This window comes from Grammomys surdaster, unplaced genomic scaffold (genome assembly GCF_004785775.1).
Source record: "Grammomys surdaster isolate TR1022 unplaced genomic scaffold, NIH_TR_1.0 130, whole genome shotgun sequence".
NCBI lineage: Eukaryota > Metazoa > Chordata > Mammalia > Rodentia > Muridae > Grammomys > Grammomys surdaster.
The window spans coordinates 2213008-2235597 of record NW_021604588.1 but is presented as its reverse complement, the minus strand read 5'-3'; the positions used below and the strand labels follow the sequence as shown (position 1 = coordinate 2235597).

The 22590-nt window shown below is 47.7% G+C and overlaps 1 protein-coding gene and 1 non-coding gene across 2 annotated transcripts; both read left to right on the top strand.

Annotated features, from left to right (window-relative positions):
• LOC114615851 lies at positions 1 to 102 on the top strand. Its single transcript, XR_003710531.1, has one exon. It is a non-coding gene; the product is annotated as a small nucleolar RNA SNORA67 (small nucleolar RNA).
• A 2206-nt stretch (positions 103 to 2308) lies between these two features.
• Positions 2309 to 22486, top strand: Tor3a (torsin family 3 member A). The gene is made up of 6 exons (XM_028758324.1): positions 2309 to 2564; positions 3203 to 3316; positions 7298 to 7563; positions 9548 to 9726; positions 20667 to 20791; positions 21578 to 22486. The coding sequence occupies exons 1-6, from the start codon at positions 2318 to 2320 to the stop codon at positions 21826 to 21828; spliced, it is 1182 nt and encodes a 393-aa protein (XP_028614157.1). The 5' UTR covers positions 2309 to 2317; the 3' UTR covers positions 21829 to 22486.
• The last annotated feature ends 104 nt before the right edge of the window (positions 22487 to 22590 follow it).

Genomic DNA, 22590 nt, shown 5'->3' with positions numbered 1-22590 from the left:
GTCCAAGGTGATTCCCTCTCCAAAGGGCAACTTGGAAGAAAGCCAGACATGCCCAAGGTCTTAATACTTGTTTCCTTTGCCTTCCTTTGGCTGCCTCCTTTTAAAAAAAAAAAAATCAAGTTACTCTTTAGAATTTCCCAGTTAATTTATCTGCAGTGAAATGATAATTCAGACCATCTCAGAGATTGCTAGCACTACATAAGGATTACACAGCTGAGATGGTCACCCCACTGTCTTAAACCTTGGGTTGTTTTGACAAATTGTTGGTTTTAGTATTTCTTTTTTTTTTTTAATTTTAGTTGAAGCTAGCACATAAGCAGGCACACTGCCAGCAGACGAGCCTTCATTTACACCATAATTCACCAGGAAACACTAGTAAGTAAAGCCACCCAAGTGTCTTCCCATATGCTGTTGTTTTACACACTTCATGTAAATGCACATACTTGCCACACGAGGAAATAAAAGTAACCAGGTGCCGGGCAGTGGTGTCACATGCCTTTAATCCCAGCACTTGGGAGGCAGAGGCAGGCGGATTTCTGAGTTCGAGGCCAGCCTGGTCTCCAGAGTGAGTTCCAGGACAGCCAGGGCTACACAGAGAAACCCTGTCTCAAAAAACCAAAAAAAAAAAAAAAAAAAAGTAACCAGGTACTGAGCATGAAACATTCATTTGACTCCTCTTCACAGCATCTCTAGGATGTGAAGTGTGGGTGAGGCAGACAAGGTATAGAACAGCCAGGTAACCCCAAGTTCTATAAGTAGAAAATGGTAGGGCTCCTTTTTTTTTTTTTTTTTTTTTGTCTGATCAAGGCTCGAAGCGTTAATGTTCAGCTCTCTGTTTAAAGGGAAAGGCCCCACCCCGACCCTTTCTCGTTTCAGGGGAAGATGGGTGGGGGAATCCATTCTTAGTCAAGGCCAAGATATCTCAAGGCAAGGGTAGGGCTCCTGATAATCAGTATGACCTGTTGGTGATGGCACATGACTTTAATCCCAGCACTCTCCTGGGCAGAGGCAGGCCCCGGGTTCAAGGCCAGCCTAGTCCACAAAGTGAGTTATAGGACAGCCAGGGCTGCACAGAGAAACCCTGTCTCAAAAACCAAACAAGCTAATAAAAAATCCAAACAACAAAAGCTCGTAATCAGTATGTTAGACATGCATGTTCAGATAGTTAGCGAATGAGTGTTTACAGACAAGCATAAAGGCATGTGTCAGTTTCCTGCCACCTTGGCAAACACCAGAGAGTTATCAAAGAAACAGTTGGTTCATAACCTTGTAGGTCTAGTTCACTACTTACCCCTGGGGAAGGTGGGCAGTGTGCATCGTGTCAGGAGCAATTAGTAGAACAAAACTCACCCACAATTCTCTTTCAAGAACATTCCCCCACCCCAATAACCCAAAGACCTCCCCGCCACTAGGACTCATTTCTGATTTCCACCACCTCCCCTCTGATGCCAAGCCGGGGACTTTGGTGTGTTTTCAATATTGACAGGGTCTCACTGTGTAGCTGTAGCTTGGCTTGTCACTCAGAATGTAGACCAGGCTAGCTTTGAACTCAGAGCTGTGCCTGCTTCTGCCTCCTGGGTTCTAAGGCCTACATCGCCACGTGCATCTGCTCAGCTTTGTAAACCCAGCTATGAGTGGGCAAGTACTTAGCCTAACTTCTGTAATTCTCTCATGATACAATTTCCTCTTAACTTGGCGGTTTCCAGAACTCAAATACCTCCCGACTCTACTTCTTGCTTCTGCTGGGCTGGCATCCATGAAAGCCTTTACTGCTGACTGCTTGCTGTTTCGTTTTCCTCTTCAGAGGACCAGGAGCGACCAAGGCCACCCAGCTCTCCGAGACTGCTCACACTCTAAGGACTGCTTCTGCACCCAGCTGACTCCCCTGCCAACAAAACGCTCCCTGCTTAGACGGTTTCATCACCCTCCTGTCGGGTTGGCGGAAAGCTGACCTCCTACAAGGACAGAGCACCAAAGGGACTCCTTATGTGGGAGGCACAGCTGAATGGTTGGCAGTAGCCATTTTGTGGCCACTTGAGGCACAGGCATGCCCCAGAATAGCCTGCATCCCGTGGGGTGGACAGGGGCTCAAGTCGGTCTGGGGATTCCTGCAGTCCGGGACACCAGTTTGAGTTCCGGTTCGGACGGGTCTCTGGTCTGAACCGAAACTGGGTTTCAGTCAGATGGGCAGCTGAGTCAGCCTCCGTGAGGGCGGGGCGGTCACCAAGGCGACGCCAATCCTGGGCCGCGCCTGCTGGCGGGTGTCGATGAGCCCCAGGTCCCCGGACTCTTTGAGGCGGAAGCGCTCGCTCCGGTCATGTTGTTTCGTGGTGCTCTCTGGTTGCTGCTGCTCCTGCCGCTGCGCCCCCCGGGAGTGCAGGGCCGCCGCGGTGCCACGAGCTCAGGGCAGGAGGCCGACGAACCCACCCCTTGGCCGAGCATCCAACGCCTGCAGGAGCAGCTGAGGACGGCCGGGGCCCTCTCCAAACGGTACTGGACGCTCTTCAGCTGCACCTTGTGGCCCGATCACTGTGAAGACCACGAGACCCCCGTGCCGCCGCTGGGTAAGAGCGGTCCCGCCGCCAACCCCTCGCTCAGCTGCCAGTCTCAACTTTTTTACTTTTTTTTTTCTTTTAAAGATGTATTTATATGCTTTTATGTATGAGTACTCTATGTGCATGTATACCTACCTGCCAGAAGAGGGCGTCAATCCCAGTGTAGATGGTTGTGAGCCACCATGTGGTTGCTGGGAATTGAACTCAGAACCTCTGGAAGGGCAGACGGTGCTCTTAACCGCTGAGCCATCTCTCCACTCTTAAGCACTGTATCCTGCATATAGTCAGAGGCCTGCACTGTACCCCACCGCCGCACGTCTCCTGGTGCAGCCCCTAGGGACAACGAGAGGTCTGGCTGTTCTGCGCCCCCTCACCTGCCCTGATTTCTCTAGACACCCAAGCCTCCCCGTTCTTGCCCACTTTACTGACGGTGCCTTAGGGGAAGTTCTTTGTAGACACACTTGGTGGGTGATTGTCCCAACCCCAGATCGAACTTTCGGTTAAGGTTTAGAGAGGAAGCGCTGGAGCACAGGAGCGAGCCTGCCTGTGAGTTGGGACCTGAACTCTGGTTTGAGCGCTGTCACTGAGAAACCTCAGAACGGTTTCTCTCATCACTATCTTGCTATTTCATAGCATTTCCTTTCCAGGCTGGAGCCTTCCTCTATGGGGCCGGCGGTCGCTGGATATGCTCACTGCGTGGATCTGCCGCTTTCAGGACTGCTGCAGCGGTGGGGATTGCAGGATCTCCAACAACTTGACAGGTTGGAACTAACGTGATTTTCAGGGTTCAGGTATCTGGGGAAGGGGATTGATGACTACCGAGAAGCAACTGGTGAGAAACCTCCCCCTCAATTTCCCCCTCCTCCAGTAAGAGGAAAGTTGGGTCTACAATTATTTGAGGGTCTCTCTGACAAGACTTTGAACTTCATGATTTCCAGAAAAGACACTCCAACAATAGGAACGACACGACACCAGCATTGATAGTGTCCTTAATGGACATTACATCATATCACCTAAGAACAAGTGCCCAAATCCTTGCTATGTGGCTGTTTTCATAACACTTGTCCTCGAGAGCTAGGCAAGTACTCCATCCCCAGCCCTCCTGGGTTTTGTTGTTGCTTGGTTTGTTGTTTGTTTTTGTTTGTTTGTTTGTTTTTAGAGTATGGAAATACTTAGATCAAGAGCAAGAGGCCCTTTACCTTACTCCCAACCCCAATCATGGTGCCCCCAGTGCCGGGGACATTTTTTATCTTTAGTTTAAAGGTGCAGAGCTTCTTGGGATCCATGGGACCCATGAACATGTTACAGCCAGCTAAGACGGCTGGCAGGAGACACTGTAAGGTGCAGGCTCTGGATCACTCTCTGTTCTCAGTCTAGACTGAAGATGTCCCTACACTCATGGCTGAGGGACATCTTCTGAGGAAGAACCGTTCATCTCTGTTGGCTCCACTGTGTACCAGGCCCTGTGCTAAGGGTTCTGCAGTGACTGAGTCAGAATCTGACACAGCCTGCCTCCTTCGGGAGTGTTAGAACAGGAATAGGAAGCAATCTCTCTGATGCTAGGAGAGATTATGAGGCCAGAAAACTGATCAATAATTGTGGTTAAAATGTCCCTTAGGGCTGGAAAGACAGCTCAGTAGTTAGGAGCCAGCACTACTTTTACAGAGAGCCTAAGTTCTATTCCTACTATCCACATTAGGCATCTCACCACTGGCTACAACTCCACTTCCAGGGGGTCTGACACCCTTTTCTGGATTCTGCAGGTGGCTGCACTCAGCTACAGAAACCCAAGACCACATGCATATATTTATATATATAATTAAATAAAAAGAATTTTTTAAATGGTATGATCATTAGCAAAGGGCCTACAGGGCAAGCATGAGAGTCTGAGTTCTGCTCCTCAGCACCCACATAAAAGTTGGGCACACCTGTCGAACACTGCAGTGTTGGCAGAGACCAGTGGCTTCCTGAAGTCTGTTAGTCACAGCCAAACTGATGAGCAACAGGTCCAGAGAGACCATATCTCAAAAAAAAAAAAAAAAATTGGGGTGGGTATGATTAAGGAAGACACTTAATGTTGACCCTGGGTGCATACATACATGTGCACCCACAGGAACACACACATACAACACACAGTGTTCCTTTCTAGTTGGGTGTGGTGTCCTGTGGTCTAGCACTTGGGAAACTGAGGTGGGAAGACCGTGCATATGAGCTCAGCCTAGGCTACGTGGAAAGACCCAGTCTCGAGAAAAGAAACATCTGTCTGGAGGTTTAACCAGCAAAGGTCTGTGGGGTATAATCTGGGCTTCTTGGTTTGTATATCTTGATAGAGTAAGGTTATGGCGGAGGGAGGAGGAGCTCTGCTTCCTGAGAGAAACAGAAAGTTGTTTTCCATTATAAGTTAATTCATACCACTCCATGCATAAAGATTGCCCTGCCAGAGAGCCCCCATGCACACCCAGCGAGCTGCATGCATATGAATCACCGCTTCCTAACCCTCCCCTTCTCTATTCTTATTCATAAGGTTGCCTAGTGAGGGTTGCAGGTGGTTTGTGTTTAACTCTGCAGTGTGGTATTTAGCATCAGTCAGAAAAAGGCCCAGTGGTTCAGTCCTTCATGAAATTTACCAATTTCCCCAGAAGTAGTTTCTCACCTGGACTTTGCTTGGTATTCGCCTGTCCTGCCTCTTGCATCTCGGTTACACTGAAGCACAAACTAGACATCAGGTTACTTACTTACAAAAAGGCCAGTGGGGCTGAGGAGGTGGCTCAGTCAGTGTACTACGTACCACTCAAGCATGAGGGTCTGAATTCAAACCTTAGCACCCATGTCAAAGCCAGGTGAGTGGCACACTCATGCACACCCACTGGGATAGTCCTTGGGCTTGACAGTCAGTTTAGCTAAACAGGAACTCTGGATTCAATGAGAGACCTTGGTTTAAAAAACAAGATGGTGATTACCTGATGTGAAGCTCTGGCCTCCACAGTAGTGTGCACATGCATGTGCAATCCCTACACATACATATACAGGAACACGTACACACCCACAAAGAGAAAGAGAAGGAAGGAAGGAAAGATGGGCAGACCATCAGTGACTCTGAGTCTGAAGGAGGGTCTAGCACAGAGTGTAATCTCAGGCTACATACAGGTCAGGAAGTCTGAATGAAGATTTACAGCAGGTCCCCTCTCCCTCTCTCTCTCCCTCTCTGTTCTGTTTTTTGTTTGTTTGTTTTGATTTTGAGACAGGGTTTCTCTGTGTAGCCCTGGCTGTACTGGAACTCACTCTGTAAACCAGGCTGGACTTGAACTTTCAGAGATCCGGCTGCCTCTGCTTCTTGAGTGCTGGGATTAAAGGCGTGCACCACCAACACCCAGCTAGCGCTGCTCTCTCCTTAGACAACCAACTGTTCTTCAGACCTGGCTACCAAATCTAAAGCAGTCTGGTTCTGACAACAGGGGCACAGCTGCAAGAGTCAGTTTTGTGGCACCAATGGTTTTGAAAGGAAGCAAAGTGATGGCAGCATTTTAAAGTAGTCTATCATCTGCCAGTATCCCAGAATTCCCTCCAGATTGGCTCAGGGTACCTAGTCAGTTGGTGTTGATAATACGGTAATGGCCAGTGCCTTACCCGAACTGGCAGCGCAGCCTCCCTGCCTCCAAACTGTGCTTCTTCAATGGGAAAAGGAAAGCAGGCCTGGCTTTGAGAAGCTGCTCTCAAGTCTATGCCAGGTTGGGATGGAATGACAGACAGAGAACATGAACTCTGGAAGAAGAGGTGGGAGCACCTTGAAGTCTGCCGGGGTACGTCCACATTGGTCTGTCTGTCCATTGTTCTCCCAGAATTCAATCTTGATTTCTCAAATTCTTCCAAAACAGTTGTTTAATATTACTGAGGGGCTTATATTACTTGTGGTTTAATAATAAAGATGCATTGCCATCTATATAGTTTAAGGATGCTGGCCTTTTTGCTGGGGCAGTCTCTCAGCTACCTTCTAACTAAACCCGATGTCTCGCCGTTGCGTTCGTCCACTTGGCTTCCACTGTTGACTGAATCAGGCGGCTGGGCTGGGCCAGAGTATGTATATATGTCTGTATATACAGAGTGTGTATAAATGTCGGTCTGTCTGTCTACATGTGTATACACTTAAGAGTTAAAAGAGCCCAGAGTTTCTCACTGGGCGTTCTTACCAGCCCCAGATAATTAAGTATTGCTCTGTCAGTAGTATTGACCTCAGAAATCGCTCATCACTGTTCCGGGCCTGTCTGCTCCCCCATCCTTGGCCTTCCAGATCTGGAAATCCTATAGATGCCAGGAAGGTCACTGGCACAGCAGGACTATGTCCAGCCCATATCTTAAATGTTGCTTTTTTGGCCAGATTGAGGGCAGTGTGACCTTCGGTGACCTCCCCCATAGCAGCTTGCTTTTTCCTCTTCTTTGGGCAGGAAGTGACAAACACATACAGATAATGGGCCATAGAAATGACAATACCAAATATCCTGCCAGCACTTAGCACTGTCTGCACAGCAATGAACAGCTGACTATCCAGGGGTGCACCCACCTAGCTCTTTGATACAATAAGGGTGAGTGTAAGTCATTCCAACAGAATATCATCTGCTGGGAGGTTTGCCTTCTTGTTTCTTGCTCTGAGGCCACAAGGATCAGACTGTAGAAATCCTGGGGTGTAGAGGGGAGGTGGTGCACACGCGCCCCTGTGCCTCTTACCGGGACCTCTTTTCCCCTAGGCTTAGAATCGGACTTGCGTGTGCGACTTCACGGCCAGCATCTCGCTAGCAAGCTGGTCCTAAGAGCAGTAAAGGGCTACTTAGAGATGCCCCAAGTAAGCAAGGCCCTGGCTCTGTCATTCCATGGCTGGTCTGGCACAGGCAAGAACTTCGTGGCAAGGATGCTGGTGGACAACCTGTATCGGGACGGAATGAGGAGTGACTGTGTCAAGATGTTTATCTCTACCTTCCATTTTCCACACCCCAAGTATGTGGACATGTACAAGGTGAGGCTGTAGTTCGGGGTAGCTCCACTGACCTGGCACGGGTGAGGCTCCTGGGCTGAGAGGAGATCCTGACTAAAGGAGGTGGGCTCTAGAGCAGCCTAGCACAGGATGGGGGCAGAAGCTGTGACAGACATCCATCCCCTTCCCTTCCACAGAGGCAGCCCAGAGCTCCTGGAGAGAAAACATGTTTCCAGAACCTTCTAGAACTGTTTCCGTGACAGTTGCACACTGGAGGCAAGGCACAGCACCAACAGACTCAAACAGCGGGGCTGGGGAGAGGCTGAGTGTATTAAGAATAGTGAAATGTGACTGGGTGTGGTGGCACATGCCTATAATCCCAACACTCATTGACTAAGGCAGGGAGATCTTGAGTTCAAGACCAGCCTGGGCTGCACAAAGAGATCCTGTCTATGTCTAAGGAAGAAACTCTACCATCCCCTCCCCAAAGGCCACAGCCTCCTTAGCTTGACACAGGTCCAGCCACTGTAGTTTTATTAGACAGAAAGGGGCACATTCTGTGCGGTTCTGTTTGACTTTCCCTATGTTTACGCTGGGCTGTGGATTCGTGGCTGGGCCTTACAAGCACAATTGCCCGGATTCAAACTGGGAAATTTGAATAATGAAAGCAACAATTTGAGGGTTTGTTTTTCTTTTTTGGTTTTCAAGACACGGTTTCTCCGTGTAGCCCTGGCTGTCTTAGAACTCAATTCTATAGACCAGGCTGGCTTCAAACTCACAAGAGATTCACCTGGCTCTGAGGGTTTTTTTCAACGATAGTTTAACCCTTCTGACTTAGTCTCCCGAGTCTTGGGATCATAGGCATGCGCTATGCTCATTTTTTAAACATGTGGTGCTAGAAATTGAACTGAAGGCCCTAGCATGCTAGGCAAGCAGTCTACTGCTTAGCTACAGTGCCAGCCGCTTTTAAAAGGCATGTGGTATCATCACATCATATTGCATGTGAGTTCCCAGTTCTCCTTACACACCAGCAAGCCGAGGGATTGAACCCTCCTTTGTTGTTTTACTATTTGGAGGTTATCACTTACACAGGTAGTAAAATTAGCCTGACAATGAGCAAACAGCCGTGACCGCACCCATGTTGGCTCTCAACTGTAGGACTGGAGAGTGTATAAACTGGGAAGATTAAGTCAGCCTTGAGGGCACAGCTTGCCTGAGTCACCTGGTAATTTTAGTTTGGCCTTGGAGGGCACGGGCTGGGCATCCCTCAGCCGCAGATAAGCTAGTGTCAGACAGCCGACTGCTGAGCTTTCCCAGGATAAATTCTCTGGTCTTGGCTGCAGCAAAACCACTTGAGGATATCAGCTTCCCCACTAGAATACTGAAATACACACACATTCAGCACACACATGCTGGAGTGTTGAAGGGACGCAGATGCCAAGAAGGCTGAGATGGACAGGGAGTGCAGACTTGCTGAGCTGCCCGAGAAGCAGCTGTGCCCAGCTATAAGAGCACCATAAAGCTCATGTTGGTGGAGAGCTCATTGTCTTCTTGTGGGTGCCCCATGTGGTAACCCTCAAGTCCCATATAGTCTGTGCACCAAGATAGAGGAGGCTGGCTGTCTTGAGATGCCACCCAGTGTAGGCGCCCTGCTTCTGAGAGGCTAAGGGAAAGTGACTGGCAGCCTTCTCCTCTCTATCTCCCGGGTTGAGCCCATGCCCCTGGGGAGGGTAAGGTGGTCATTAGCTCCAGGATGGGACTTATTTAGTCCTGGAGAAGGCACCTGGCTGGTGCTTGTTCTGTGGGCAGATGGGCTTCTCTCAAGAACTTTCCAGCACTGGTCCTTATCCCAGGTGGGGATGCTGAGCCCAAGAACAGGGAGTACCACCTGGGAAGCTTGGCGGCCTGGTGGGGCCCAAGCCCGGGTTTGGTCATTGTGGTGGGTGGAGCCCAGACTTAGGTATTCCACAGCACCAGGGCTGAGGAAACAGCAGTCTCAGTCTGCAGCTCCCCATGTTCTGTGCAGGAGGAGTTGCAGAGGCAGATGCAGGAGACGCAGCGGCGCTGCCAACAGAGCACGTTCATCTTTGACGAAGCAGAGAAGCTGCACCCGGGGCTGCTGGAGTTGCTTGAACCCTACCTGGAACGGAGGAGCCCCGAGGCCTATGGAGCTGAGGCGCCCCGAGCCATCTTCCTCTTTCTCAGGTGAGGTCTGAGCATGAGGCGGGGCATGGGGGTACTGACTGGCAGCAGAGACCTTACAGAAGCCAATGTTCCCAGCTTGGAAGCAGGCAAGGGACGCTGAGCACCCCCCCCCCCCGAATTCTCCCAGGAACTCTGGCAGGAGCTAGAAAAGACTGGCTGCCTGACTGCACAGCCACCTCAGAGGCCAACAAAGAGCATCGGAAGCATCCGGGTTGTGGTTTTTGTTCTGTTTTTTAAGTTTTTTTCTGCAGTGTATTTTGATCATATGCACACACATCCCAACTCTAGAGCCATTCCTCACCTTCCTACCCGTCCAACTTTGTGTCCTTTTTTTTTTTTTTTTTTTTTTAAATCCATCAAAACGGACTTGTGAATCCCAGATATCCTTGTATGTTGTGATCTTCCACCCGGAGAGCGTGGTCAACTTACCAAGGACTACAGGAAACAGAGTTCCCTCTCCCGTTAGCTAAAAACTGCCTCTAGCTCCTTAGCTAGCGTGGGACATACTTGGTGCCCAGCTCCCCTTTCCTCGCCGGGATTTGGTTTATGGAGCTTGCACAGATCTTGAGCATGATGTGACATCAGCTGTGTGTTCACAGCTGCCCTGCTGTGTCCAGGAGACACTGGTTCCTTGGGGTCTTTCACCAGCCCTGGTTCCCATACTTATGCTACCTCCTCTTCCGAAGTGATCCCTGAGTCTCGGGAGGAGAGGGTGAGGTATTTGTGTTCCATTTGTGGCCGGGCACCTTGGCCAGTATGGGTTTCTGTGTTAATCACAATCTACTGCAAATAGAAGCTTCTGAGGGCTGGAAGACACATTAATCTATGGGTATAGTGATATGTCATCAGAAGTCCGTTTAATACTATGTCCATGTAGGGGAATAATAGTGGTGATTACCCTGTAAGGCTTGGCCCTGAATACTAACACCTACAATGGTACAGTGGAGTGAGACTTAGAGCCAACCAAAGAGTGGTTACTTCCATGCTTTTCCCCAACATCTTTTAATGTTATTTATCCATCCGTACAGTCCCTCCTTTACTCTGCCCTCCCTTCCCTTCCCCCAATTTAACTCTCCTGTTATTCTCCATTAACCCTTTACACTTCTGTGCCCTATCTTCCTCCTTGGGAAATCTCTCCCTGTGGTAATTTCCTGACCTCCATGAGTAATTTCAAACAAAACACACCTATCTGAGAGTTCCAAGCTAACACTTAAAAATGAAAGGAAACTTGATGCTTGTCTTTCTGCATCTAGGTTACCTCAGGATGGTTGTTTCTAGCTTCACCCACTTTCCCATGTTTTGTTTTTTCAAGACAGGGTTTCTCTGTATAGCCCTGGCTGTCCTGGAACTCACTCTGTAGACCAGGCTGGCCTCGAACTCAGAAATCCACCTGCCTCTGCCTCCCAAGTGCTGGGATGAAAGGCGTGCGCCACCACTGCCTGGCTTCATTTCACGTTTCTTAACAGGTGAATGATATTCCATTGTGTAAATACACTTCATCATCTTTATCTGTTCTCAGTGGATGGACATCCAGGCTTTTATTTCTTAGCTATTGTGAGTAGAGCCCCGTGTATCTCCATAGTAGGAGGTATATATATCAGAGTGCTATATCAGGATCATGTGGTTGTTCTTTGTTTTTTTGAGGAGTCTACACACTGATTTGCATAGTGACTTCACCAGTTTACTCTCAACAGCACTGTTTCCTTTTCCCCCACATCTGTCATTGGTTTTTGTTGTTTTATTTTTCATTTTTTAATCTTAGCCATTCTGAGTAAGATGGAATCTCAAAGTAGCTTTAATTTGCATTTCCCTGATGGTTAAGGCTGTTAAATTTCAGAAGAAAACTGTTTCTCTGACATTATCATTTTGTCCTTTGAGAACTTTTTCGCTTCATACCTCATTTAAAAAAAAAAGATTTATTTTATGTATATGAGTACTTGTAGCTGACTTCAGACACATCAGAAGAGGGCATCAGATCCCATTACAGATGGTTGTGAGCCACCATGCGGTTACTGGGAATTGAACTCAGGACTTCTGCAAGAGCAGTCAGTGCTCAGAACCACTGACCCATCTCTCCAGCCCCCTTATACCTTTATTTTCTTTTTTCTTCATGTTTAGTTGTTTTGACTTCTTTGTATATCCTAGACTCTAATCCTCAGACATGTAACTGGTAAATATCTTTTCCCCATTTTATAGGCTGCCTCTTCACTCAAGTGATGGTGTAGTTTCATCTCATTTATTAATAGAAGGTCTCAATGCTTGTGCTTCTATAGTCATTAAGTCCCTCCATGTACATATGAGTTCAAGTGTACTTTCCATTCTGTCAGATTCAGGGTGTCAGGTCTTGTTTAAGCCCTTGATCCATCTGGAGTTGAGTTTTGTGCAGGGTAAGAGATAAGGATGAAGTCTTACGTAGCTATACCATTTGACCTGCCCTCTTTTTTGAAGATGCTGTCTTTTCTCTAATGTGTATTGTTGGCATCTTTGTTAAATCCCTGTGGGTGTGTAGGTTAATATGTGGTCCTTGATTGTACCCCATTGATCAATGAGTCTGGTTTTTAGCCCAGTACCATGCCAGTTTTTTATTACCATGACTCTGTGATGTAACTTGACATCTGGGATGGTGGTGCCTCCACAAGTTTTTTCTTGTTTACGATTGTCTTGGCTGCCCTGAATTCTATGTTTCCATATGAAATTTAAGATTCATTTTTCAATTTTTGTGAAGAACTGCAATGGATTTTTAATGGGGATTGTGTTGAATCTGTAGATTGCTTTTGGTAGAATCTAGAATGGTCATTTCCACAACATTAATCTATTAACATGGGAGGTCTTTCATCCTCTGGTATCTTATTCAAGCCTTTTAAAGGTTTCATAGTGCAGGCCTTTCACTTCTTCAGATTTGTTCAAGGTATTTTTGGAGGTCATTGTGAATGGAGTTATTTCCTTGACCTCTCTCTTGGTGTGTTTGATATTTGTATATAGGAAGGCTACTCATTTTTGAGTGTTTTGTATTTTGCTACTTTGCTGACAGTATCACTTGTAATTTTCCAGTGGACTCTGTAGGGTCCTTTACATGTAAAATCACATCCTCCTTCAACAAAGGTATTCTGGTTTCTTTCTTTCCCATTTGTATACTCTTAGTTTCCTTCACTTGTCTTACTGCTCTAAGACTTCAAGCCTCATGTAAAACAAGAGGGTGAACAGTAGATATTCTTGTCCGGATCCTGATTTTAGTAGAAATGCTTGAGTTCTCCTCTGTTTAGGATAGTGTTGGTTTCAGGCTTCCTGTCTATTGTATTTAAGTTGTATTAATTATTTAATTAATAAATCCCAACTTGGGGTCACTACCAGCCCCAAAGGTCTATGTTCCCAAGTGAAACACACACAGCCTTTATAATTTAATATTCCTTAAACAGCACAATAGTTGGGCCACTGCTTAACCTCTGTGCTGTTAATCCTGAGTAATTTTACTAATCCTGAGTAAACTTACTAATTTTATGTTCCATCTTGGCTGCCCTTAACTCCAGTTAGTCAACCTTCTGGGCCATGTTTTCTTGGTCCAAGAGTCTGGGCCCCTCCTTTGCTTTTCTACTCCATGATAGACTTGTCTCTTCTCTGTCCACACTCTACTCCAGCATGGTGGATCTCTCTCCTCCTCCTGGCCCCAACCCCGGGAAACCTAAAATCCTGCCTCTGTCTGTCCTCCCCAGCTATTAGCTGTTGGCATCTTTATTTACCAATCAGAACCAACTTGGGGCTACGTGTAGACGACCCTCTCGTGTAAGTAGGTTTTTGGGGGAACATAATTAGTATTTGTAATACAAGCAGCTACACATTTATGTTGAAATAATCCCCTGTATCCCTATTCTTCTAGGACTTTTATCATGAATGGATGTTGAATTTTGTCAAAGGCCTTTCTATGTCCAGTGAGATGACCCACTGTGGGCCATGAGTACTGACAGACTGACTTATTGGCTAGGGCCGAGGTGCTAATGCTTTGTTTACATGAAGAGGAAGTTTTAAGAACCTGCTGGGCAGGTTGTTAGTGACAGAGAGGAAGCTGAACTGTAATCTGGCCATAGACAGCCCTCAGAGGTGGGGGAGGTAGAGGTTATTTGCATGTAGGCTGAGAGCAGGAAGAGAGCTGGACTCCCTGCCAGTTTCAGGATGAGATTCAATCTCAGTCTTTCTCCGGGCCAGACCCCTCCCTCCCCAGTTGCATGTAGCCACAATCCATCTTCCTATGTTTTGGATTATATTTATTGATTTTCATATATTGCTTCATCCCTGCATCTCTGGAACAAAGCTGACTTGATCATGGTGGGTATTCTTTTTTATGTTTTTCAATTAGATTTTCATATATTTTACTGAGAATCTCAGAATCTATTTTCATCAGGGAGATTGGTCTATATTTTCCCCCCCTTTTTTGGGGGGGGAAAGAGGGGGTTGGAAATTGGGGCTGGTTTTGGTATGTGGATAAAACTGGCTTCATAAAAGGAATTTGAAAATATTTTTTCCTTTTCTATTTTGTGGAAAAGGCAAAGGAGTTTTTGTGTTAGTTCTTTGAAGGTCTAGTAAAATTCTGCACTGAATTTATCGCTCTGGGATTTTAATAGCTGTGTGATTCTTACTTTTTTTTTGGTTTTTCCGAGACAGGATTTCTCTGTGTAGCCCTGGCTGTCCTGGAACTCACTCTGTAGACCAGGCTAGCCTCGAACTCAGAAATCCACCTGCCTCTGCCTCCCAAGTGCTGGGATTAAAGGCGTGCGCCACCACAGCACTACCACCGCCCGGCTATAAACATAACTCTTAACTTTTGTTGTATCCCAGACATTTTGATATGTTGCATTCTCTTTTTCTGGCTATGTCTGTTTGGTGGTCTGTATGCCCCTTAGACCTGATATCATCTGTTTCTTTAGGGATGAATTTTTTTTTAATTTATGTAGGAAAAAAATTATTTTATGTGTACGAGTATACTGCTGCCGTCTTCAGACACACCAGAAGAGAAAAGGGCATTGAATCCCATTACAGATGGCTGTGAGCCACCATGTGGTTGCTGGAAGAGCTGAGCCATCTCTCCAGCCCTCTTTAGAGATTTTTTTTCTTAAGATTTATTATTTTTAAATTTATGTGTATGTGCTTTTGTGTGGATATGTGCAGTTCAGTACCTGCCAAGGCCAGAGGTGTCAGATCCCCTAGAGCTGGAGTTAAGGGACACTGTGAGCCACCTGATGTGGGTGCTAGGAATTAAACTCAGGTCCCCAGGGAAATGTAGTGTATGCCTCTTTGCTTCTCTCTCTCTGCCTCTCTCTCTCTCTCTCCTTTCTCTTCTCTCTCTCTGATTTTGCTCAGTTTATTTCTATGTCTTGACCTAGGCCCCTTTCTCTAACTGTTATTCTGTTCATAGGCATTTTTTAGATTTGACATTTTCTTTGACTAAGTGATTCAGTTCCTTTTCAATTCCTTATGTAGGTATCTTGTCCTGATTTTTTTGTTGTTGTCGGTGGTGGTTTTTTTGTTGTTGAGGGCTTGTTTTGAGACAGTGTCTCTTTATGTAACCCTGCCTTTCCTGTCCCGGACCTCTTTGTAGACCAAGCTGGCCCCAGACTCAAGAGATCCTCCTGCCTTTGCCTCTCAAGAGCTGAGATTAACTATGTGTGTCTCCACCTGGTGTTCTTTCTCCTTCTTGATCTGAGGCTTCCTTCCGAGTATTTTGTTTGAATTCATGACGTTTTCATGTTTTATTTCATTTTGACTTTTCTTCAGAGATTATATCTCTTTAAGTTTTGTTTTTATAACTTGAATTGTTTTCGTCATTCCATTCAATTGTTCATGTTTCAAGGTCTTCATTCTAGCCTTTATATTGTCTTTGAATTTTTTGTTTATTATTGCTATTTGAAATCACTGTTATATATGTCATCTAAGCTGACTTTCTCAGACATTACTAGGGAAGTACTAATTTTTGTAGAGACTTATTTCCATTATTCCTGTGTACTTGCCATGGGACCCAGGCATCTATAGTTACATTGTTGGTAGTAGTTCTGGATGTGGGAATCTTGTGTTGTTTTGTTGTGTGTGAGTTTGAAGCTCTGTTTCTTGTTACTCAACTTGTCAGGTACTTGACCAGTTGAGGCTTAGGTTTGAGTCTTTGGGCAATTCAGTATTGAGGTTCCAACTGGGTATTAGAGATAGTCCCCACTCAGTCTGAGCTAAGTGACATTTCTAAGACCAGGAGCAGACCTTCTGTTGAGTTAGAAGATTCTCATAGCCAGTCTTCAGGAGTCTTGGGGAGATGTTCAGGACCTTTCCTTAAATAATAGGTACTGGTGGGGTTCATGATGCAAATCTAGACTCCCTACTGAAGGTGGTGAGGAGGATGCAGTGGAAGACACTTAACAAGATGCTTGGTCCACAGGCAGATGGTAGAGGTGGGTGGAGTTGCCACTGTGGGTCTACTGCTGTCCTTATAGTGGGGCAGTCCTTGGGTCACCAGGATGGGTGGAGTAAGCAGGGCTGGACAGAGTTAGCATCAGCAGGCCACACTCCCTGACTGACGGAGATTGAGTAGGGGTTAATGACAAGAGTCTGAGAGCACTGGTTTTAAGCTATTTGTTCTGAAATCAAGTAGAAAACCACCTTACATTCCTCAGGATTCCCAGCCTGGAAGGGCAGTCTCTTAGAAAAGGATGAGTGAAGGGTGGGTCTCTCACATTTGCAGTGGAATGTGCAAGCTGCTGAACGGGAACAGCCACTCCATGATCACTGTGCTCCATGTACTCAGATCCTCAAAGGGCTCTGTGGGCAAGAAACTTAACCAGCATGAGTGCTTCACGAAGCCCCTTGCAGACTCAGTTGAGGACTATTCCAAAGCCCATTGCTTATTCACTGGTGAGGCCACTCTCGTTTTCCACTGGTTGGAGCTTGCTCATGGGTTGGGTGGTATGGAGGGTGGGGTTTTTAGGGTGCTCTGGGGAGATAGGAGTGATTTTTCTCCAGCTGAACTTAGAAGACAGGTTTGGGTTTGGGGTGGTTCCCTAAGACAAGACTGAACAGATTTAAGCCACTTAGGTTTCTGCATATGGAACCAAGGATGGGGCAGGGCCAAGGATCTCAAGAGTGGTTTTAAGAGAAAAGGAGGCATTCGTTAACATAACTGGAATGCCAGCATGAGGACTGATCACAGCTCCCACAGTACTCGCCCCTTCCTGAATCAGTGGCCTCAGCTGTCCATGACATTCCCACAAGCAGAGGCAGCTGAATGGTTCCCCAAGGCATTGACTCTCCTACCCAGCTGTTTGCAACTTGGCAAACTCTCTCAGGTGCTGCATTGCCCAGTGTGACCCTATCTCAAGGCAAGCATTTTGGTCACTGACCAGCTGGCAATAGCCCTGCTCTTTCCCCTAAAGACCTGACTCAGGCCACGTAGCTATACACACACAATAGTGCACATGGGTGAAGCTGGAGCTGGGGCGACGATACCTCATAGCAGCAAAGCTGCTGTCCGTGGAATTCACTTACCCAAGGGCTCTTAAACAAATGAGGCAGTGCTTGCACCAAGGCCTTCCATCAAGAGGAGGCCATGAGCCAGTTCTCCAGCCCCTCTCAAGCCATGCAGAACCACAACCACTCCTCCTGAAGGTGCCCCCAAATTAGCTACCCCTAACCCTTGCCCCAAGGTTCCCCGGTGTTCTAGTTATGAGAGAGCAATGTGTTTGAGATCCAAGTCTCTAGATTTGATTTTTAGAACAAACTTCAGTTTGTCTTCCCTTTGTGGTAAGGATTCTTGCATGTTTGTTGTGTGTGTGCTAGTCTGTGTGGAAGTTGATACTGGGTGTTCTGTATCACACTCTCTACCTTGTTTACTTTTACCTTTTTAAAGACAGGGTCTCACTGTGTAGCCCCAGCTGGCCTGGAACTCACAGAGATTCATGTACTTTTGAATCCTGAGGTAAAGGTGTGTGCCACCAGACTTGGCTCTACCTTGTTTTTTGAGATGGGGTCTCTCACTGAATCTGGATAGACTGGCTGGCCAGCAAGTCCTCAGAGCTGAAGTTCTAAGGGCACACAGCCATAACCAGCTCTTCCCAGAGCTGCTGGGGACCTGAACTCAGGTCTTCATGCTCAGGCAGTAACTGATTTGTCCACTGAGCCCTTCCCAGCCCCTACACTGCCAACTAGAGCTGCAGTTTAATCCTGAAATACACCTGAGACCTGCTGTTGAAATGAGGTACTGGTGGCGTTTCTGTCAGCTCTCTGTGGCGCCTCAGACAAAGTGGGTGAAGCCCAGGAGGGCTTGCTTGCCCAATATTGACAAAAGCCATTTTACAGTGCCAAGATTTTGCAAGAGTAAGCTTCATCTGTAAAGGTGACAGTAGGATGGGAGGCAGCCAGGCCTGGGGCACTAGTCAGCAGGCTCAGCTGAGTTGATGCAGTCCAGGTGGAACCTCGACATGGTCCCAGTCCCTCCTGCATCTATCTGTTGATGGGATGCCTCCGTCTTATCTAGAGCCTCACTCTTCAGGTAATATTCATGGGAGACTTTTGCTCCCACTAGGTTCCAAAGGATATTTTAGGTCTGTCCTAGAGTTCCATATGCAGGTCTTGAGGAACTGTACATACAGATAGTTTTCAGTAGCAAGGACAGGATAGTACTGTTTATGGCTTGGTTTCAGAGGTTACAGTTGAAGCAATTAGGGAACCAAAGCCCATCCCTTTCCTGGCTGGAAGAATTCAGGCACTTGCTATATAGTTACACTAATACTGATTTCTGCCTGTGTCTATCAGAAGAAGACCCCAGAGTCACATGACAGGACTGGGGCTGCTGTCCTGTCTTCACACACCAAGAAGAGGGTTGCTAATGTCTGTTTTCTCTGAGCTGTGGTCAGGGTATGAACAGAAAGGACTTTGAAGAACTATATGGATGTGAGTTACCCATGAACGGAAAATGTGCGGTGCAATGGGTATTTGTTGACTGCTTCCAGACTGATGAAGTGCCCTTAGATTGTCTGGGCCCAGTTTTTCATTTTACCAATGAAGAAACTGAGGCCTAAATAGGTTTGTGAGAGTCTAGCTCTGTTGTTTAGGGAAGAGTTCACAGTTGGTGATGGGAGCTTGTGACACTGGTCCTTTCAGCAGGCAGTCAGCAGGGGCTGGGAGGGTGAGGAATTCAGCATCTATCTACCTTGGCATGCAGGTGCCAGAGTGAGCCCTGCTGAGCTGAAGACACGGCCAGGCAGTGAAGGCTTCCCAGACCTTGTCCTGTGAGAGGTACGCCATGGTGGGAAGACGACCCTGGCTGTAGGCAACAGTGCAAGCAGTTCAGAAGGAAGCTGCACATAGCGATACATACGCAGAAATCATGCAGATTGGGGCCTCTGTCACATGGAGCAGGCAGGTAGACCTGGGACTGAGACAATACTTGCACTAGGGTCTGTGTCCTTGGGGCTTGATTGATTCACCTCACTGGCCTGCTGTCCTCCAGAGGCTTGCCGCCTAGTCCGAGTAGTGGAATCAGGGCTACCGTGGCAAGCACATATGGGGCCATCTCTGCTGATGCAGTTATATCCCTAGAAAGGCTGCCGACAGGCTGTCCAGCAAGTGCAGAATCAGATGAGTGATGGGAGTAGTTTCTGTGGGGCTGAAGTGTGGCAGAGCAGCTGGGCTTGAGCAAGGAGCGAGGAATGCCCTTGTTCATACTGGATTCTTCCAGCTGGGGGCTCAAGGTCCCTCGTAAATCTGTGGCTTTGAGGGTCACACTGTTCTTCACATGTTTGCTGGGGAAGGATGCTGCCCCAGTCTCTCTCCACCCAGCTAGGGAGGCAGGTTAGGGATTGGGAGGGGCATGCAGTGAGTCTCATCTGCGGGACAGACTGAAATGCAACATTAGGAAAAAGATGCAAATGGCCTAGTGGTGGTGGCACATACATTTAAATCCCAGCACTGGGGAGGCAGAGGCAAGCAGATCTCCGAGTTTGAAGCCAGCCTGCTCTAAAGGTCTGAGTGAGTTCCTCTGGGGTATCAAGGACACTGATCCTTGTTAGGAGAGGACAGATGCTGGACCCAGCTAAACTTGCTGGCTGCCTCCCCCTAGCCTTACTTCCTGCACTCCTCATTCTGAGGGCCTTAAGAAGCAGGGAAAGTGAAGGCACAGCTGTGGAGACAGACAAGGCTCAGCTGGGTGGCAACTTGAGACAGGGATGAACTGTCCTGGTTGCAGGTCCCCAGGACTTGCTCTTGCCCTCCATCCTTACCTGTCACTCCTGTCTTAACGGTGTGCAGCCATCTTCCTGTGCTTAGCCTGAGAGAGAACACAGGCAGTGCAAAATAAGCTTTTGCTCCACACTTCTCTGAAAGGAAAAGTGCAACCCAGACAGACACCTCCTATATCCACTAACTGCAGGGTCCTACCAGTAGTGTTTTCTAAGTGAATTCTCCAGTCCTTTTCCTCTCTACCTCTACTCCATCCCCCTACAACCCAACCATGGTAACCTAAATGAGTTTCTTAGGGCATAGAGTGGATGGGGCCACAACCCTACATTCTGGCCCCAAGTCCTTCAGTGGATACATGACACTTTCCCTCAGCTGTGGTCTAGCTTTCACCCTCACCTTCTGAGCCTTGAAGCCTGTGGTCCTCGGAGGCATCCTTGTGCCCACAGTCCCCACCTTGAGTCTGTCACTGCTCAGTGTGTCCTGCTGGGAGCCTTGTGTTCCTCCATTAGTCTCACATGGTCCCCGAATCTCATTCACATCTGACCTGTGAGTCACTTACAACTGTGTTTCCTGATCAGTGTTTACCAAAAAGGTCCAGGAAAGCAGGATGGGGGCAAGGCAGGGCAGTGCCTTTCTGCTCTGCACTGCAGCAGCCTCCCACCTTCCAGAACTATCAGCAGTCAGGGAGTCAGTGTGGGAATCGCCTGTTAACAAGCACTTGTTTCTTTCAGTAACCTTGGAGGCAGTGTCATCAAGGAGGTAGTCCTGGGTTTGCTTAAGGATGGATGGTCCAGGGAGGAAATTACGATGCAGCACTTGGAGATGCCCCTTCAGGCTGAGATCATGAAGTCTGCAGGTAAGTGATCAATTCAGATACATTCACAGCCTTGCCAAGAGCACAGCTAGAGATAATTGGTATCAAATGCAAGGCAGTGAGGGTGGCTGGACAGTGGAGGACACAGGACAGTCTCACACCATCAACTTCTGGTGGCACAAGTACAATAAGTAAGGCTACACTCCTTTCCTGGAAATGCCTTCTGAGTAGGTTCACTGACCCAGCCCCAGAACCAGCTGTGGTCTGCTCATAGGCTAGCACATCTCCCTGAGAGAACAGTGCAGGTGGGACAGCTCCACCTGTTGTTGGCTGAGCTACTCACGACAGACCACACCAGGCCTTTCCATGTGAGGTTTACTTAGCAGATAACAGCAAGGGTGATGGCAAGAGGAGGGAGAAGAGAGAGAGAGGTCTGGGTGCTCGGCCTATTTATATGGATACTAATGTAGCCTCTCACAGTTAAAGATGGGAAGTGAGCCAAGTGGATTCTGGGAATGTGTGACAGTTGTAGCCTAGATGTGATGTCACTGGGTTCGGAGCCTGATACCAACACCACCTTTTTGCTATACCAAAGCCAGCCAGTACTGGTGGTCATGCCGTCACCTCCTACAGCCATAGTCACTGTGCTTCTCTGAGCCTAGAATAGCCACAGCTGTACAGCCCTTGGGAACAACTGCACACAGCACTCCAAAAGCTTTGTGGGAGACAAGCTCTTGCCCAGGTCTCAATTTGGGGGACCTTAAGTCTCCAACAGGGTTCAGTTTCAGGCTAGGTCAGACTCCACGTAACTTTGGGTCTTGATTACAGACAGCAGCTTTGGCTCCAGCTGTCTCCTGAAGGAACACCTTGTTGACCTCTTTATCCCCTTCCTGCCACTGGAGTACCGCCATGTGAGGCTGTGTGTCCGAGATGCCTTCCTGGGCCAGGATCTCCCATACACAGAAGAGGCCCTGGATGAAATCGCCAAGATGATGACATACGTCCCCGAGGAAGAGCGGCTTTTCTCCTCTCAGGGCTGCAAATCCATTTCCCAGAGAATCAACCTCTTCTTGCCTTGAAAGTGACTCCTGTGCACCCTAAATAATCTTCCTCTTCCAGAGACACTCATCTGCCAGGTATCCTGGTGTCTAACAACCACTGCTTTCAGCTACTGTGCAGAAGGCAGTTCCTAACAGAGGAAGTTTCTAAAAACCACTTGGTGCCTTAAAAACCTACATTCTAGACATTCTAGACTGCGTGTCAGAAAGTCAGGAAGCCAGTGGAAGGTCCAAGTACCAGAGGGTCCTCAGAACACTCCCTATAGTCTCTTGGCACCATAGCTCTTCCTGGAAGGCAGCTGGAGTGGAGTATGAGCCTGAGGCTCCAGGATCTTTGGGCAACAGAACAAGGAAGATGGAAGATGTGTGGACCAACAGGAGTGTGGCCTGGGTCTACAGATTTGGCTGGCTTTCCGAGGTGGGGAGAGGGGCAGCTTCTGCATGTGAGCAGACCAGCAAAGGGTCTTAGGCTAAAGGAAAAACCACATTTTCAAAACATGATGGGTGTGGCTAATACAGAAGACGGAGCTAAAGAAGCCTGAGCTGCCTAGTTTGAGCAGCCAGCCAGGCTTCAACAAACAAAAAACAGGAGGTGTGTAGCTAAGGCATGTTCTGTTCTGTAGATTGAAAACTTTAAGAGGCCTCATCATGTGTAATTAAATTTTGTATTTTTCTAATATCCTTTCTTACTGAGACCTAGTCCTTGCACTCTGCACCGATGGGAACTGGTGGGGACAGGGTGGGTGCTGGCCCTGGCAGGCTGGCACAGCATGTGCTGACCTA

What these genes read in the sequence shown, in the direction of transcription:
- Tor3a (XM_028758324.1), top strand. Translation starts at nt 2,318, where the DNA reads ATGTTGTTTCGTGGTGCTCTCTGGTTGCTGCTGCTCCTGCCGCTGCGC. An exon ending in GACCCCCGTGCCGCCGCTGG is followed by an intron (nt 2,565 to 3,202) that starts GTAAGAGCGGTC and finishes TTTCCTTTCCAG; the next exon opens with GCTGGAGCCTTCCTCTATGG. An exon ending in GATCTCCAACAACTTGACAG is followed by an intron (nt 3,317 to 7,297) that starts GTTGGAACTAAC and finishes CTTTTCCCCTAG; the next exon opens with GCTTAGAATCGGACTTGCGT.